Source organism: Squalius cephalus (assembly GCF_949319135.1).
Source record: "Squalius cephalus genome assembly, chromosome: 15".
NCBI lineage: Eukaryota > Metazoa > Chordata > Actinopteri > Cypriniformes > Leuciscidae > Squalius > Squalius cephalus.
The window spans coordinates 31,506,818-31,523,860 of record NC_137136.1 but is presented as its reverse complement, the minus strand read 5'-3'; the positions used below and the strand labels follow the sequence as shown (position 1 = coordinate 31,523,860).

At 39.9% G+C, this 17,043-nt stretch overlaps 1 protein-coding gene across 1 annotated transcript in view; it reads left to right on the top strand.

Moving 5' to 3' along the window:
• Positions 1-17,043, top strand: part of plecb (plectin b) — an 89,503-nt gene that overhangs the window by 38,704 nt on the left and 33,756 nt on the right. The window contains 6 exon segments of the mRNA XM_079894184.1: positions 2,151-2,240; positions 4,525-4,602; positions 5,076-5,168; positions 8,681-8,847; positions 12,047-12,162; positions 16,713-16,819. Of these exon segments, the coding sequence (XP_079750310.1) occupies positions 2,151-2,240; positions 4,525-4,602; positions 5,076-5,168; positions 8,681-8,847; positions 12,047-12,162; positions 16,713-16,819 (651 nt within the window).

Genomic DNA, 17,043 nt, shown 5'->3' with positions numbered 1-17,043 from the left:
ATCCTTGAGATATAAATTATAGGCCGATACATTTTAATAAAAAAAAGGCCTACATCATAAAACTCAGAAGAGTATGTATTTTAATATCTCTGATGTTCTCTGTTCTCTGGTTGTTAGACAGTAAGTCTGAATGACAGTTCATGCATGAACGTTAGGACTATACAGTCAATTATTACCTTTTTGTAGCTATTGTTTAAAATATTTAATTTACAACGAATTATATTGATTTATATCTTAATTTATTATTATTATTATTATTATTATTATTTAAAACTTACTGACGAGGGCGACCATGGTAGGCCAACAGTCGTCATTCACCCTGTATACAGTATACAGAAGAAAGACCTGTCTAGGCTCTTCGGTACGGGTTGTGTCGAAGCATTCGTTAATCTGGTTGTTTGATGAGAAAAAGATGAAATGTGGTTGCAATAAATGCGTTAAGAATCCGTACAACTGCAGCAGAGGATGACTATTTTATTCTGCAGTGCGGAACTGAGGAAGAGCTGATGACGGAACAGTTTGATCAAGATAAATAGCAATCTTGTGAACTTTAATTCTTTAAAAAAATGTTTCCTTCATCTCAGTAGCAGAAGATTATTAGCCTGTTGTTTATTTTTTATCAATACACATACAAATACAAAGTTTATTCAAAGTATATTCAAAGTTAATACAATTATTTGAATAGTGACTAAAATATGCCTCTAAGTCTTGTCTTTAATAGCACCTTGCTTGAGATTTTTGCTAAAATAAACACTTCAAAACATGTCAAACAACAACATAAATGATATATACATAATCCATATTTCCACATTTGTATTAATGACGCTATAATGCAAACCGAAAGTTTGTCGTGCGCACGCGAAAGTCCTATTTTTTATTTTTTTTTCACAGGTCCCCTCAGGGGCTCCGTAGGATTGCAACGACGTGAGGGTGAATAAATAATCACAGGATTGTCAGTTTTCCGTGAGCTGTTCCTTAATTCCCGTAGAGAGTTCAGTGTTTTGCAGCAGTGCATGTTGGGTGGAGCTGCATGAGAAATACCTGAGGAAGCCCAATCTCTCATTTCAGCCAAAAAATTTTTTTTTTTTTTTTTTTATCATTCAAGCGAAGATCCGACCCACTGAGGTTTTATACAGCATCTGTATGTATGACTTGCTTGATTTAAAAACAAACAAAGAAAAAAGCTTCAGAATTAATTGACACTGTCCCTCAATAAATCATTTGTCGGATATTTTTTGACGTGAGGCAGGTGTGCCGCCCTTCTGCCTGGAGCGATGCATTGCCCCGTCCTGTACTTGCTGAGCAAAGCATCCATTTTGAATTCGGTGTTGTTTTTATCCTTTTAACAAGAGACATACATACTTGTAATTAGAAGTTGCTGCCCATCTTAAAGGGATTGTTCACCCCAAAAGGATCATCATCTACTCGCCCTCAAGTTGTTCCAAACATGTATGAGATTCATTCTTCTGCTGAACACAAAAGAAGATCGAGTGAAGAATGTCAGTAACCAAACAGTTGACATTGACTTCAATTGTATTTTTTTTTTTTTCAAAACTAGTATGGAAGTCAGTGGGTCCCATCAACTCTTTGGTTACTCATATTTTTCAATATACTGTATCTTCTTTTGTGTTCAGCAGTTGCGTATTATAAAAGTGGATTGGTATTTATACTGCCAAGCTCCAAAAAGGACAAAAAAGTACCACAACAATTTTGTAAGTGAATTGGAATATATGTGACTGAGTTGTATTTTTGAAGATTGGCATCACCATACATATACTTACCTTGAATGAAAACAAGAAGCAGCAGCTCATGAGGAAGGATAAATAATGACAATTTTGTCAACAAAATGACCAAAAAGGGGAAATTCTAGGTGCGTGATTTTGTCCCCTAAACCAAATTAAGCGCAAACCTGGAGCTAATGTCATTGCTCAACTCAATCACAGAGTAACCTGTTTTTGGGATGTGGTGTTTGTTTCAGCTTTATGTAGGCAGTCAGAACTGGGATTGCATGAGCAATAAAATCTTTAGAATCTTTTCTTTAAAAATGTTAGTTTGCGCTGATGCATTCTAAGCTGTTTTCTTACTGCAGGGATGATGTGATTTTTAATGCGATACTCATACAACCATCTTTGCTTTTTCTCCATCCTCAGACTCAGCGTCATGTGAATGACCTGTACGAAGATCTCCGAGATGGACACAACCTGATCTCCCTTCTGGAGGTCCTCTCCGGGGAGACGCTGGTGAGTGTTACAGATTGTCTTGCACTGATTTCTATGGCCCTGTCCCAATTGGATTCCTAAGCCCTCGCCGTCTTCCTCCGAGTCCACACTTGTGTGACATTACGCCGGTTTGACTGTCGGGTAGAAGTCTGCTGCGGAGCTCGCTTCAGTGCAGGCTCGGTGAAAGTCGCAAAGGGGAACCGAAAATGACAAATGGGACACCCTGGAGGGCCACTGCCCAGCAGAGTTTAGTTTCAACCCTAATTAAACACACTTGAACAACGTAGTCAAGTTACTAGAAAATTGCAGATAGGTGGTTTGATCTAAACTCTGCAGGACAGTGGCCTGGATTTGTGAAACCCTGCCCTACGGTCTTGTAGCCACTGTAAACCCACAAGAAGTGTGCCATTTGGGACAGACCTATGTAGGGCCTATGCTTAGCCAAACAAGAGAAAACCCATCACTTCTCCCATTCAGTTTCCAACCTTCCCACCTTCAAACATCCAACCTTGCCCTCAGCCTTCAAACAAATCCTGATCCAGACCTCCAGGTCAAGGAAGACCTGAACACCCCACCATATTTATGGGTGATGCCTTGGAATACGTCTTCAAATTCGAAAGATGTTATGTTGAATCACATCCAAAACACTGGGTTCAGATTCAAAATCTTGACATCATCCCATCATACTGCTTAATTTCTTGGCTATAGCTAAGACATTAACTTCACTCTCTGGCTTTTCTTTATTTCCCCTGTGTGGCTCCTCTTTGACTCTTTCTCTGCCTATCATTCTATCTTCCTATGACACTGACCCACCATCTCTTTGCTGACCTTTGCCCTTTGACCTCTGTCTGCTCTCTTTGCACTTCTCTTGCTGGGTCAAGACGAGGGAGAGGGACGTTGTGCGGAGCGTACGGTTGGTGAGTGATGTAGATGCTTCATTGGCATGGGTCACTCACTGTGGCTGGCTTGCGCATGATGTCACTTCCGCCAGTCTTGTTGTAGTCATGTTTTCATGTTGCTTCCTTTGAGGTTTCAAGCTATGTTTGTCAATGATTAAAATAAAGAGCTAAATGTTAAAAAATTTCATTAAGATTGTAAATAAAAAGATTTGAAAGATTTAAGATCTGTTTGGGGAAAAAACATTGCGTCTTAATAAAGCATGTTTTTTCTTTTAATCTGAGGGACTTTTATTTTGAAGTTTCACTGGTAGGAATAACATTAGTTAAGCCTTTTTCGATTCCACTTGCGCATGACTGAGGCTGTTTCTCTTTATGCCATCATCTCTCTGAACCTCGTCATAGTTTGGGTGTGTGACTGCAAATGATATCTAAGTAACTACCCTGACTATTAGCAAAATGCCTATAATTGATCATTAGTGCTGAACAAAACGTTTTCGCAAGACATGTTTACAGTCTGGACTACAGTTTAAAGCTAGTTTAAGGTGTTCAGGTCATAAAACGGTGTTTGCATAAAAGGGTGTGTCAGATGGTGAGTCAGATGTTTAAAGATGGTAAAGATGTTTTGGGTCGTTTTCTATATAATACAAGCATTTTTAGCATTCATCCACAATAGTTAACCACACTACATCCCTGAAGTCACATGACCATCACTTCTGTCATATACTGTAGTCTTGAAGACCCCATGAAATGACTTGCAGTTTTTCAGTTATCTGTGTTGATATATTTCCTACTGAATCAGAAAGTTGGGGCAGGGCATATCAAAGTTGGTATTGTTTATGTTGAACTGGAAGATAAAGATGGTATATCATCAATACAGATATATTTAAATGTCATAAATGCTAGCAGACGTGGACTTAAAGATTTGATTTCATGGGGTTTTGTCTTTTGTATGTTCATATATGAGGTAACACTTTATTTTGATGGTCCACTTTAGACATTATGCTAACTAAAAGTAACTTTGCCACTTCATGTCAACTACCAGTCATTAGAGTATTAGTAGCTAATACTAGCACTTTATTTTGATGCTCCCCCAACAGACATACTACTAGTAACTTTGCAAGTACTGTACATGTCAGATTATTATACTTAGCCGAACCCTAACCTAACAGTCTACTAATATACTCTAATGAGAGTTAGTTGACATGTAGTTGCAAAGTTAGCCTGATAGTCTAAAGTGGACCATCAAAGTAAACTGTAACCGTATACATTAGCTTCATAAAAAGGTTCTCCACGTTTTTCACTCTTCCTTCATTTTGACCTTCAAAAGAAGCTTGGATGCGGAAGGACACGCCTCAGTCTCATCCTTTGTGTTATGAGTCTTAACCGGCTTCTGTCTGTCTCCTCAGCCTCGTGAGAGAGGACGCATGCGATTCCATAAACTGCAGAATGTGCAGATAGCACTGGACTTCCTCAGACGCCGGCAGGTACGAGACCAACTCATCTTTCAAACTAAATCAAAATGATAGTTTATTCCAAAATGAAACTTTTGTCCTCATTTACTCAACCTCTTTTGTTTCCAAACCTATATTTTCTTTTTTTCGTGGTTTGCCAAAGGTGATGTTTAGCAGAATGTCCAAGCTGCAACCTTACATAAAGTGAAAGTTAATTAGGACCAGATTCTGGTCACAGCAGAACTGACCATCAAAGCATTACAAAAAGCCAACATGTGCATCATCAGTCATGGTAATGATTAACTTTCATAGTGTGGAAAAGAGTAGCTTGAACATTGTGCTATAAATCACTCATTGAGTGTTTCACAGGAAAAAAAGTAAGTCATACAAGGTTTATTTTTAGGTGGACAGTATTTACACATGCTTACAATGGTGTTTTGTTAGACAATCTCTCACATTAAACTTGAACTCAAATGTGAATTGATGTTCTTCTCTGGAAATCACAGGTCAAGCTGGTGAATATCAGGAATGATGATATTGCCGACGGAAACCCAAAGCTGACATTGGGTCTCATATGGACCATCATCCTTCACTTCCAGGTCTCCTTTTCTGTCAGTGTTAAGTTCCCATACCATTTACCTCCTCCTCCTCCTCCTGGGCTCCAAATCAGTCTGACCAATCACTTAAATCTGGGTCAATCACCAGTTCACTTGGGTCATAATTATTTTACACCTTCCAATCAAACATCATCGGGGTCAATCGTTTTTTGCTTCAAACCAGTATCTGCCTCAAGCAATAAAATACGTTTCTCTTGTTTTATAATATATCCAATATGATCCGACCACAATAGTTTTAGTATGCGGAAATGAAGATTTTGTAAATGAATCTGTTCAGTGTCTTGGGCAACATGAGGAATTGAAAGTCAGTGATCTAATCTAATTTCATAATCTAATATCCAGGCAATTTTTTAGACCTAATTATGTGAATCTGTTGTTCAACGTGTTTAATTACAATCACACCCTGATTTATTCCACCTCAATCAATTAAAAAAACAAAACAGTCATGTTACAGCTGCAGGAGTCTGACGCAAATTCAGACGATGATGCTGTTTGGGTCCAGCTTTTGAGAGAGTCTGATTTCTTTGGATGGAGGAAATAAGTTGTCAGGACTTCTGGTTTGTCCAGAAGAGGCAAGAGAGGTTTATGTATGGACTTCTGCCCACTTCCCCATGAACTAAAAGAGCTTTCTCTTTGTGGAGGTAGCCTGACCAAGAAGAGAGTCACATGACCAGGGTTTTAGATGGTGCCAACCTCCCATGTGCTTATATTCAATCTTGATTGACATTAAACACTATTTACACTATTTACTATTTACTATTCACGATTGTTTAATGTAGTCTATACTATGTCATTTTATTAGGGGCACCAGATTCTTTAAGAGATGTGGTTAATTTCCTCAAATTGAGATAAAATATCTCTAGTTTAAGCTAGGGATGTCCCGATACCACTTTTTCACTTCCGATACCGATACCGATGCCGCAGCTTTGGCTATTTGCCGATACCGATATCAATCCGATATTTTTATTTTATTCTTGAACTAATACTAATAATAATAAAATATAATGGAAGCACTTTGCTCAATTAGCCACATAAAAACATCTCACTCAAATGGAGAACAAATACTTCTCCAGTATATAGTCCACAACAACAGTTGATAATGAAAGACTGCCAGCCTTTATTCAAAAGACCTTGAGATATGTTTGGTAACCTGAATGAATTTAAAATTAATTTGCTATATTTCAGATAAATATATTTGTTTCCTTTAAATTTTAATTAACTTTAACTTTATTCTCATCTGAATTATAAATAATTTATTTCTGTATAAAATAATACTACTTTTAAAAACATTTGATTTTCTTTTTTATTCAATGTAGAATGTGTTACTTAAAAATAAACAGATTAGTGCTCTGTTTTAGGACAAGAAATGAAAACCAATGCAATGATGAATGTCCAAAAGATGAGATCATTTTTGCTTTTAAACAGCGTGTGTGTGTGTGTGTGTGTGTGTGTGTGTGTGTGTGTGTGTGTGTGTGTGTGTGTGTGTGTGTGTGTGTGTGTGTGTGTGTGTGTGTGTGTGTGTGTGTGTGTGTGTGTGTGTGTGTGTGAGATTTTGGTTGGGTGACAGTTACAGTTTGACAAGAGTTTACAGTTTGACAAAAGCACAATGTTGTGTTTTACACAAATATAAGTAGGCTAAACACTTTTTGCAGTTTTAATGATGTCCTGAATGAAAATGACGGAGTATGTTTTTATGTTTCCACTGTTCGATCGCGCCCGTGCCTCTCTCTCTCTGACACACACACACACACACACACTCCAGCATTGCAATCTTGACATCGCAGCCTGTTCATTTTGCTGCGTTCACAACAAACGCGAATAGAGCGTCAAATTTGCGTCTATCGCGTCTAGTTCGACGCTTGAACAGTTTGAATCCATTCGCGCGTCCAAAGCGAATAGGACGCGCCGCGCGCGTATAATGATAAAGTGAGCGTTTGAAGCGATATAGACGTGCGTTCAGAGCTAAGGCGGGCTACAGATTAGGTGTCCCTAAGAACCCGCATATGCGCGTATCTAACAGTAACGTTAGTTCCGTATTACATTCATTAATGTGCACGCGAGATTTATTTATTTTTATACCGTGTATTCTCTGTGTAAATCCATGCACCGAACGTACGTTCAGTACGAATACATACCGTTCCACCCCTAATGGGTATCGGATCATAGGTATCGGATAATTTTTTTTCTCCCCTCCGATATCCGATCTAGCGTTTTGGGCCAGTATCGGCACGATACCGATGCCGTGGATCGGATCGGGACATCCCTAGTTTAAGCCTGTGTTTCAACTCGCTTCCTCAGCTCCTCCATCTTGTTCTACTCAGTTTCCCTAGATTCTCAACAGAATCATGCAGATTACATCAAACAAATGACAACACGTGTGTTGTTTCTAGAGATTTTAGCACATTTTTAAATGAATTGTTAGGGCAGGTGTAACTCATGAACCCAGGACTGTTCTGGGTAAAGTAGGACATCTGGTCACCATAATTTGTTAAAATGCTAGCCTTAAAACAGTGTTTGTGAGTAACTAAGGCCGCATTTACTTTATGGTTCAAGTGAATTCAGATTTCTTTCTCCCATGTGGCACAGATAGGATATGACCAATGAATGTATAAGCAGGAAGAAAGCACATGGATTCCGATATTCTCTGATCGGTTTCAGGCCTCATTCATATGTGGAAATAAATCTGATATGAATTGAATACGAGCATTTGCATCTGCCATGTAAGTGGACAGATCGGATATTCCCCTGTCAATGCTAGTTGTACGCCACTGAAAAAGCGACGGTGGCGAATTACGTCAACTTTTCAATGGCCAGGCTGCAGCTATTAAGGGCTCTCTTCTTTTTTTCTCCGTCTTAAGAGACCAATGTTTTGCTGACCTTTAAAGATGGTGCGGGAAGCAAAAGGTTGTTTTATCATTTAATCTGCGTCAATTGCAAATCACGCCAATTTTACTTCCTTTTCGGCCTAAGCTTTTCCGGGTCAGTGCATCAATCTTATTTTAGCGAATTGATTCTTTCAAATGGTTTGTTTTGGAATGAATTCACTGAAACCTGATTCACAGAATCATCACTGTTGTATAGCATTTTGGACTTTTTGCAGACAAATACATAACTAGTTTAATGCTGGTTTTATTAACTATATATTTAGTTTATAAATGTATGCTTTCAAGTTTATCTATTTGAGATTGTTTTGTGGCAGATACTGTTGTTTAGCTACTTCAAACTGTGAATTCACAAGGTAATTGGATTTTGCTTTAATGAGCTGGGTTGCTTTTGCTACACGTTCATGCAGTGAGTATGACGACGGGTCTCAGAAGGGTCTTAGGAGGTCAATGGTATTTAGTGGGAATGCATTTGCATGACTAAGCTTTGTGTCATACCTGTGTGAGAAATCAACCACTTTAATTATTTATTGATAATTATACAATTAACATATTGCTACCGCTGCTGCATGTCGCTAAATCCATGAAACTCATTTTTTTCTGGGCTGGTAGATTTCAGATATCCAGGTGAACGGTCAGTCAGATGATATGTCAGCGAAGGAAAAGCTGCTCCTCTGGTCTCAGCGTATGGTGGAGGGTTATCACGGTATCCGCTGCGATAACTTCACCACTAGCTGGAGGGACGGAAAACTCTTCAACGCGGTTATACACAAACATGAGTAAGTGCCTCTTTACCAAAGCTCAAGATTAAGATGGAATGTGTGCTTGTATAGTTAGTTGCTCCAAGTCTAAAGTTGTTCAATAACAGTCACGTGATTCATTCTCTTTTTAGCTTACACTTTATTTCAATAGTTCCCTTTAGACATACTACTAACTATAAGTAACTTTGCAACTACATGTCAACTAACTCTCATTTGAGTATTATTAGACTATAATAGACTGTTAGGTGTTAGGGTTAGAGTTTGTAGTATTAGTTGAAGTTGTTGCAAAGTTACTTACAGTTAGTAGAATGTCTAAAGTGGACCATGAAAATAAAGTGTTACCCTGATTTCCTGATATTTTCTTGAAATATTTATCCTCTACGTTTTTTTTCTGATTCATTTGCCGCTATAAACAAAAAGAAGAACAACAAAGTGCAGTAAATGATAAAACTATTTGCACTACAAACCATTGTGTTTATCATTATGATAATGAATTAAAATAACATGATAACAAATGCCAGTTTGCAATATAAATTAGCATAACAGACTATTTTTGAATGGGTAAAATAAGTGGAAGCGGATGTCCCGCTTTCACGTTAAGAATAAGTTGGATAGATACTCAAAATGACAGCCTTCTATTGGATGTTGGAATATAGAAATGTGTTAATCAGGTTCTTTCCTGACTCAACATTGAGCTTCACTCTTGACCAAACTTGTACTTGATGCCAAGGAGTGAAATGTTCTGACCTGAAGCGCATATTTTCATCAAGATAAACCCCCTGAGCGAAGACCTGTCAAATCAGCGTTGTGCACACGACTGCCACCTCACTTTATCAGTCTTTGAAGTTCAAACATATAAATAGTTAAATTATTCTAAACATACTTTTCTTCCGATGAACACAAAAGAAAATATTATGCCGAATTTCTGATCTGCTCTTTTCCATTAAACAAGAGATGCTCGAAGCTACAGTATAATGAAAAGATTTATGGAAATGCGAATGAGATTTGAGAACTATGGAAGAAATTACATAATTTAAGTCTGTTCCTCACACAAAAATAGCATTTTGACAAAAAGGCTTGAAATATAGCGCACTAATTGTATGGAGTACTTTGTGGAGCCCATGGTCTGGTTTCGTCGTATGGAAAAGACCAGCATGTACATTCTTGAAAATGTTTCCTTTTGTGTTCCACGTGGTTTGGAACGATATGAACATCAATAATACAAGGAAATGCATGATAGAGTGTTTTGAAAAAAGGAAACAAAGCCACGCAGATCCAGGCCAAGTGAAAACAGTTTTTCTGTAATGAGGGTGTGTCCCGTACACAGACGCAAGGACAAAAGAGAGCAGGGCGAGACTGAATAAGAAAGTAGTGCTAATAGAAGTGTACAATGAAGGCAGTTTTACAGAGAAAGCTGAAACGATAAATGCTGTGAGGTGTGGTGCCTGTTGGAGCGGAGACGGGCCTCCCCGCAGGGCACCTTTCCCGAAACATGGACGTGTACCTGCAAAGCTTGGGTACGCCCCGCTGACCCTCACATGAACAGGGAGGATTTGATGCTTTTGTCAACCAGGAACACCCATTGGAGTTGTAGGATCTGCCTCCTTTCAGAAACAGGGAAGAGACTTTTACAGGCACCACCTGCAGACAAACAACAACGATCAAACTTTCTTTTTTGGAGCTCTTTGGCAGCAAATGGATTGGAGAAAAAGAAGAACAACTAATACCAGAAGGGTTCATTATTGATATTTGATAAATCGAGAAATATTTAGTTGGTATTGCATTGAGGACACGATGATGCTGAACATGAAGAGACGCCTGTCCTTTAAGAAGCGTCGGACCGGCTCCAGCAGTACGGTGGCTTCTGCGAGCGACTCGGAGGACCGTGTGATCATGCTGTGCGAGGATATCCCCTCCGAAAGCTCCCTGGACTCTGGCCGGGGCTCCCAGAGTCCAGGCGCTCGCTCCAGCGGGGACTCTCAGACGGGATATGAGCCAGACTGGAGCTCAGAGAGGGACCTGAGGCAGATCAACGGAGGCTTCGGGATGGACGATCGGACTGCGGTGCCAGACTCTCATTACCACGCTGGAGAATCCTATTCCATGCCTTACACCATACATTCCACACAGATGACCGGGTGCTTGCTTCATTTCTGGCTCTCTATAGATTTATGGTGTAGAAACTAAAGGTTTAAATGTTTTAAGAATCTTTTGGTGTAAGTGTATAGATTTGTTCTCTCTCTCTGTTGTTTCGAGCCACTCCCATCTCTGGGTATTCATGGCATGTCAGTTATGGCTCCATCCCTCAGGAGACAGATGTTATTTGGGATTTATGGAGCAGGTGGTCACATTACCTGTGCTCTGAGCCTAGTATTTATTCTAGTATTTATGACTTATTTTTGACTTCAGATCCACTAACTCCAAAATGTTATCATGTTATCATTCTGGTATAATATTTGGTAACACTTTACAAGTTCCATTTGTTAACTTTAATATTAAAATTATTATTTTTTAAAGCATTATTAATGTTAATTACAACTTTTTATAATACAGTATTTAAATCAAATCTTGTATCTGGGACTATTATTTAATGGACCTAAGCTAACATGAAATAACAATGAACAGTTAATAAATGTAAACAAAAATAAATATTGTAACAAATGTATTGCTCATTGTTAGTTAGTTAATGCATTAACTTACTGTAACTAATGGAACCTTAGTGTAAAAAAATCTGTACTGGATTTCAAGTCTTGAGTTTTCTTCTGGGAAGGAACACATAGTGTTCCTCATTTAAATAATTCCCATCAAAGGCATGCGCAAAAAAGGGCCGGGTCCTGTTTGAGTTAGTTAGTAGTGTGTGAAAGTCCCGATTATGGAAATTTCCAAAACATGCTCAAAGCGGTTGAACAATCCCAACACGCTGGTCCAGCCGACCAATCAGAGCACATTGTGTTTTTCAGAAGGAGGGGCTTCATAGAGACAGGAACTAAACAGAGCGTTACTGACAGACTGTGAAGAGAGGTGCTGCAATAATATCAAATATGTGAAAAATACTGTGTTTTTGAACATTCAAACATGAAAACCTACTCTAGCAGACCCCAAAAACAAAATCAAGACTTTGTAAAAGAGCATAATAGGTCCTCTAAACTTTTTCTGCTGCATTTATTTCACACTTACTGACTGATTCTCATGGGTTTGTTCCTCTTCATTTCACCAGGCCCAGGCTTATCGACATGTCGAAAGTATACCACCTATCCAACCTGGAGAACCTGGAACAGGCATTTTCAGTGGCGGAGCAAAAACTTGGGGTCACACGACTGCTTGACCCAGAAGGTAATGTTAAATCAAGTGGTATAACCTGGTATTGAAGAAAGTTATTGGAAATTAACACCCAGTCTTGAAGCTAAATCCTGATTAAGTGTATTCAATATAGGTTTGCATTTAAATTAGTTTTAATTTTAATATTGTTTTCAAATTTCCTATACATTTCAATTTAGTTTTAGCTATTTTACATTTACATTTACATTTAGTCATTTAGCAGACGCTTTTATCCAAAGCGACTTACAAAGTAGGACTAGATTAAGTGAGTCATCATGAAGAGGCAAAAAACAAAAAGCAGCGCAAGAAGTGCTCAAGATACAAAGTTCAGGCATTATTCAGAGTAGCATAAGCCCGATAAGTGAGGTTTAGAGGGAAAGGGGAGGTGTTTTTTTTTTTTTTATGAGGTTAAGTGCTCCCGGAAGAGATGGGTTTTCAGATGTTTTTTGAAGGTTGTCAGGGATTCTGCATTCCGGATGAGGGTGGGGAGAGCGTTCCACCAGCATGGAACTGTGAATGAGAATGTTCTGGAAAGTGATTTTGTGGCTTTCTGGGATGGAACCACGAGACGTCGCTCGTTGGCCGATCGTAGGCTTCTGGCAGGGATGTAGACTCGTAGGAGTGAGTGAAAGTAGGAGGGAGCTGAGCCTGTGATAGATCTGTAAGCAAGCGTCAATGCTTTGAACTTGATGCGAGCAGCGAGAGGTAGCCAGTGCAGTGAGCTGAACAGAGGAGTGACGTGGGCCCTCTTTGGCTCGTTGAAGACAAGACGGGCTGCAGCATTTTGGATCATCTGTAGAGGTTTAGTTGCACATGCTGGAAGTCCGGCCAGAAGAGCATTACAGTAGTCAAGCCTAGAAATGACCAGGGCCTGGACGAGAAGTTGTGTTGCATGCTCAGTTAGGAAAGGCCTGATCTTCCTGATGTTGTGCAGTGCAAACCTGCATGATCGAGCTGTCTTTGAAATGTGATCTGTGAAGGTCAGCTGGTCATCAAACGTTACTCCAAGATTTCTCACCGACTTTGATGGGGTGATTGATGATGACTCTAGCTGGATAGTGAAGTTGTGCTGTAGAGACGGATTGGCAGGGAGGACGAGAAGCTCAGTCTTTGCCAAGTTGAGCTGCAGGTGATGTTCCTTCATCCACGTCGAGATGTCTGCCAGGCAGCTTGAGATCCGTACAGCTACTGTGGGATCATCTGGTTGAAACGAGAGGAAGAGCTGTGTGTCATCAGCATAGCAGTGGTAGGAGAAGCCGTGTGCTTGTATGATGTGTCCCAGTGATGTGGTGTAGATGGAGAAGAGGAGGGGTCCAAGAACTGAACCCTGGGGAACCCCTGTGGTCAGTTGATGTGCTCTGGATACCTCGCCTCTCCATGCGACCTTGAAGGACCTACCTGTGAGATAGGACTCAAACCAGTGGAGTGAAGTTCCTGTGATGCCCAGTGCTGAGAGGCTGGACAGAAGGATTTGATGATTCACAGTGTCGAAGGCAGCAGACAGATCCAGGAGGATGAGGACTGAGGATTTGGAAGCAGCTTTTGCGATCCGTAGGGCTTCTGTGACCGACAGTAATGCAGTCTCAGTAGAATGCCCTTTCTTGAAGCCAGATTGGTTGACATCCAGCTGGTTGTTTAGAGACAAGAAGGATGTTACTTGGTTGAAAACAGCTCTTTCAAGTGTCTTCGCAATGAATGGTAGGAGAGAGATAGGTCTGTAATGTTCTACAAATGATGTGTTTAGCGTTGGTTTTTTAAGCAGTGGAGTAACCCGAGCCTGCTTGAATGCTGTAGGGAAAATGCCAGTATGGAGGGATGAGTTGATGATGTGTGTGAGTGCTGGTAGAAGTGTGGGAGAGATGGCTTGTAGAAGGTGTGAGGGGATGGGGTCTAGAGGGCAGGTGGTAGGGTGACTGGAGAGGAGAAGTGTAGATACTTCTTCCTCGGTTAGTGGAGAAAAGGAGGGCAGAGGGATGTTGGCTGTGGAAGGGGTCGGTCTGGGTTCCTGTGTGTGTGGAGCTGAGAACTGACTGCTGATAGATGTTGTTTTGTTGGTGAAGAAGATCGCAAAATCGTCAGCAGTTAAGGAGGCGGCGGGTGGTGGTGGAGGTGGACAGAGGAGAGAGTTGAATGTCTTGAAGAGTAATCGTGTGTTGGAGGAGTTGTTGATCTTGTTGTGGAAGTATGAAGATTTTGCAGCATGAACATCAACAGAAAAGGAAGAGAGGAGAGATTGATACGTACTCAGGTCAGATGCGTCTTTTGATTTGTGCCATTTCCTCTCCGCTGCCCTGAGTTCGGTCCGGTGTTCCCTAAGAACCTCAGATAACCAGGGGTTAGAGGGAGTGGCGTGTGCTGGCCTGGAGGAGAGAGGGCAGATAATGTCTAGAGAAGAGGTTAGAGTGGAGCATAGGGTATCCGTTGCGGTATTCACATCCAGAGATGAGAATTGTGAGGGTGGGGGAAGAGAAGATGAGACGGCAGAGGAAAGATGGGAGGGGGAAACTGAGCGCAGGTTTCGCCTGAAAGTGACTGGTGGTGGGGTTGGTGGTGCAGGGGTAGAGAGTTGTAGACTGAAGGTAATGAGGAAATGATCTGAGACATGGAGAGGTCTCACCAAGATGTTGTCTGTGGTGCAGTTGCGTGTGTAAACCAGGTCCAGTTGGTTGCCTGATTTGTGAGTACCTGTGGTGATGAGTTGTGTGAGATCGAAAGAGGCTAGGAGAGAGATGAAGTCTGCTGCATATGGCTTGTCGAGATGGATGTTGAAGTCACCAAAGACTAGAAGTGGGGTGCCGTCCTCAGGGAAAGTGGACAGCAGCACATCCAGTTCATCTACAAAATTACCCAGCTGACCTGGGGGACGATAAATGACTACAATATGGATCTTACTGGGAGTTGTGAGTGTAATAGCATGATATTCAAATGAGTTGTTGTTGCATATAGAAGAGAGCGCAGAGTATTTGTAATTGTTAGAAACGAGGAGCCCTGTACCCCCACCTCTCCCAGACTGGCGAGGGGAGTGAGAGAAGGAGAAATTGCTAGAGAGAGCAGCGGGGGTTGCTGAGTCTTCTGGACGAATCCAGGTCTCAGTCAGGATTTTCATGAACAGTTTTGTTAGTTTTAGTTTAGTTTTATAGTTAGTAATTATAGTTTAGCAGAGTTAACACAACACTTCCCGTGTAGACCATAAACATTTAATTTCAGCTTTTAATGTTTGCACAGTTTACAGTTAACGCTTGTGCTAACCTCTTAATAATAAAAATAAAATAATTGTTTGAGATTGAAAAATAACCAAACAAATGCAACCTTAAAGTATTTAAAAAAGTTAAAAAATTATTAATAATATAAGAATTATAAGAATAAAATTATTCATTCATACTTCTTGTTAAACATGCCTAGTTTACTTTTTTTTTCCAGATCTACAATGTATCAGTGAAACTACTGGTAAATCTAGAAACAGTTCAAGCCAGTGTGATTACGTAATGAAGTGTAAATGAAGCGTGTGTGTGTGTAGTTGTGGAGAAATGTGTCCACATGGATTGTAATATTAATGATATTTTGTAGAAACAAAGACAATAACAGCACTTTTCAGCCTGTCACCATCATGCAAACATTAAATCTCAAACATACAGTAGTAGTTCTTTACAGGTTTTTGCGTTGCACTGCTTTTCAATTGTTTTCTCTGTAAACCTGCTTTTGACGGACGTGTTTGGCTGTTGCACCCGCGTCTCGCGCATGAAACAACATTATAAAAACGCAGCGCTCAACTTTACAGCTCATTCCATTGTCCGAGTGAATTAGTAGACGCTTAGGACTTAATCGCCCAGCCCTATTGCTTCAGCTCACACGCATGAAGCGCCATCTACTGGTATTTCCCTAAACAGCCACAGGATAAGAGCTTATTAATTACGAACATTATTTATATTTGCTAATTATTATTTTATTTCAGTTAGTTTTTCAGTAACTGTTGTTTGTTTCGTTTCGTTTTAGTTTTTCATATATTTTGAAAGTTTCAGTTTATGAAAATGTTTTTTTTTACCAATAGTTTTAGTGTTCGTTTCAGTTTTCGTTTACGAAAATAACCTTTGTTCAGTCCCACAACACCGTAGGTTGATCTTTCATTGAGTTTAGGATCCCATGACCTTTGACATTTGGAAACCTCGAGAAGTGTCAAAAGTTTGTGAACCCTTTGACTTTACATGGATTTATGTATAAATTGGTCACCATAAAATCAAAATGTATTAACAATTTATATTTTTATGGAATATTGCATTGTTCATTATAAATAATTGATCTGCACACATCCTTATTTAAAAAAGAATCCCTCATAATCTCCCCCTCTAAACGACATCTCTTTTCTGATGATGTGTGCACCGACATAAGATTGAAATGAAAACAATCAAACGGCCTAATCAATTCCTGATGGACAAAATCAAGTCCTGGTCACAATAGAGAAATACTACAGTCTGCTTAAATAAATGACACACAATCACACATTTTCATGTCACACACACCGAATGAAACAATGAATTCTAACTGATCTACAATACTTTTCATTGCAGATGTGGATGTGCCTCATCCTGATGAGAAGTCCATAATCACCTATGTGTCCTCCCTGTACGACGCTATGCCACGAGTTCCAGACGTCCAGGACGGCGGCAAAGCCAAAGTGAGTTTTCCCCTCATCATTTTAAAATGACGTAATTGCCGCTTAACAAACCAGTTCCAGACATAGGCTGTCAGCACATAGTCCAGTTAATACGCAGTCAAACCAAATCTAATAAAACTAATGATGCATTTTTATGAATGAGGTTTCTTAAGGCTTCCTGCCCTTGCCCATTCCCACGCTACTGCTAAATAGCATCAGCATGACGAGAGGTTCTCCAAAAGCTG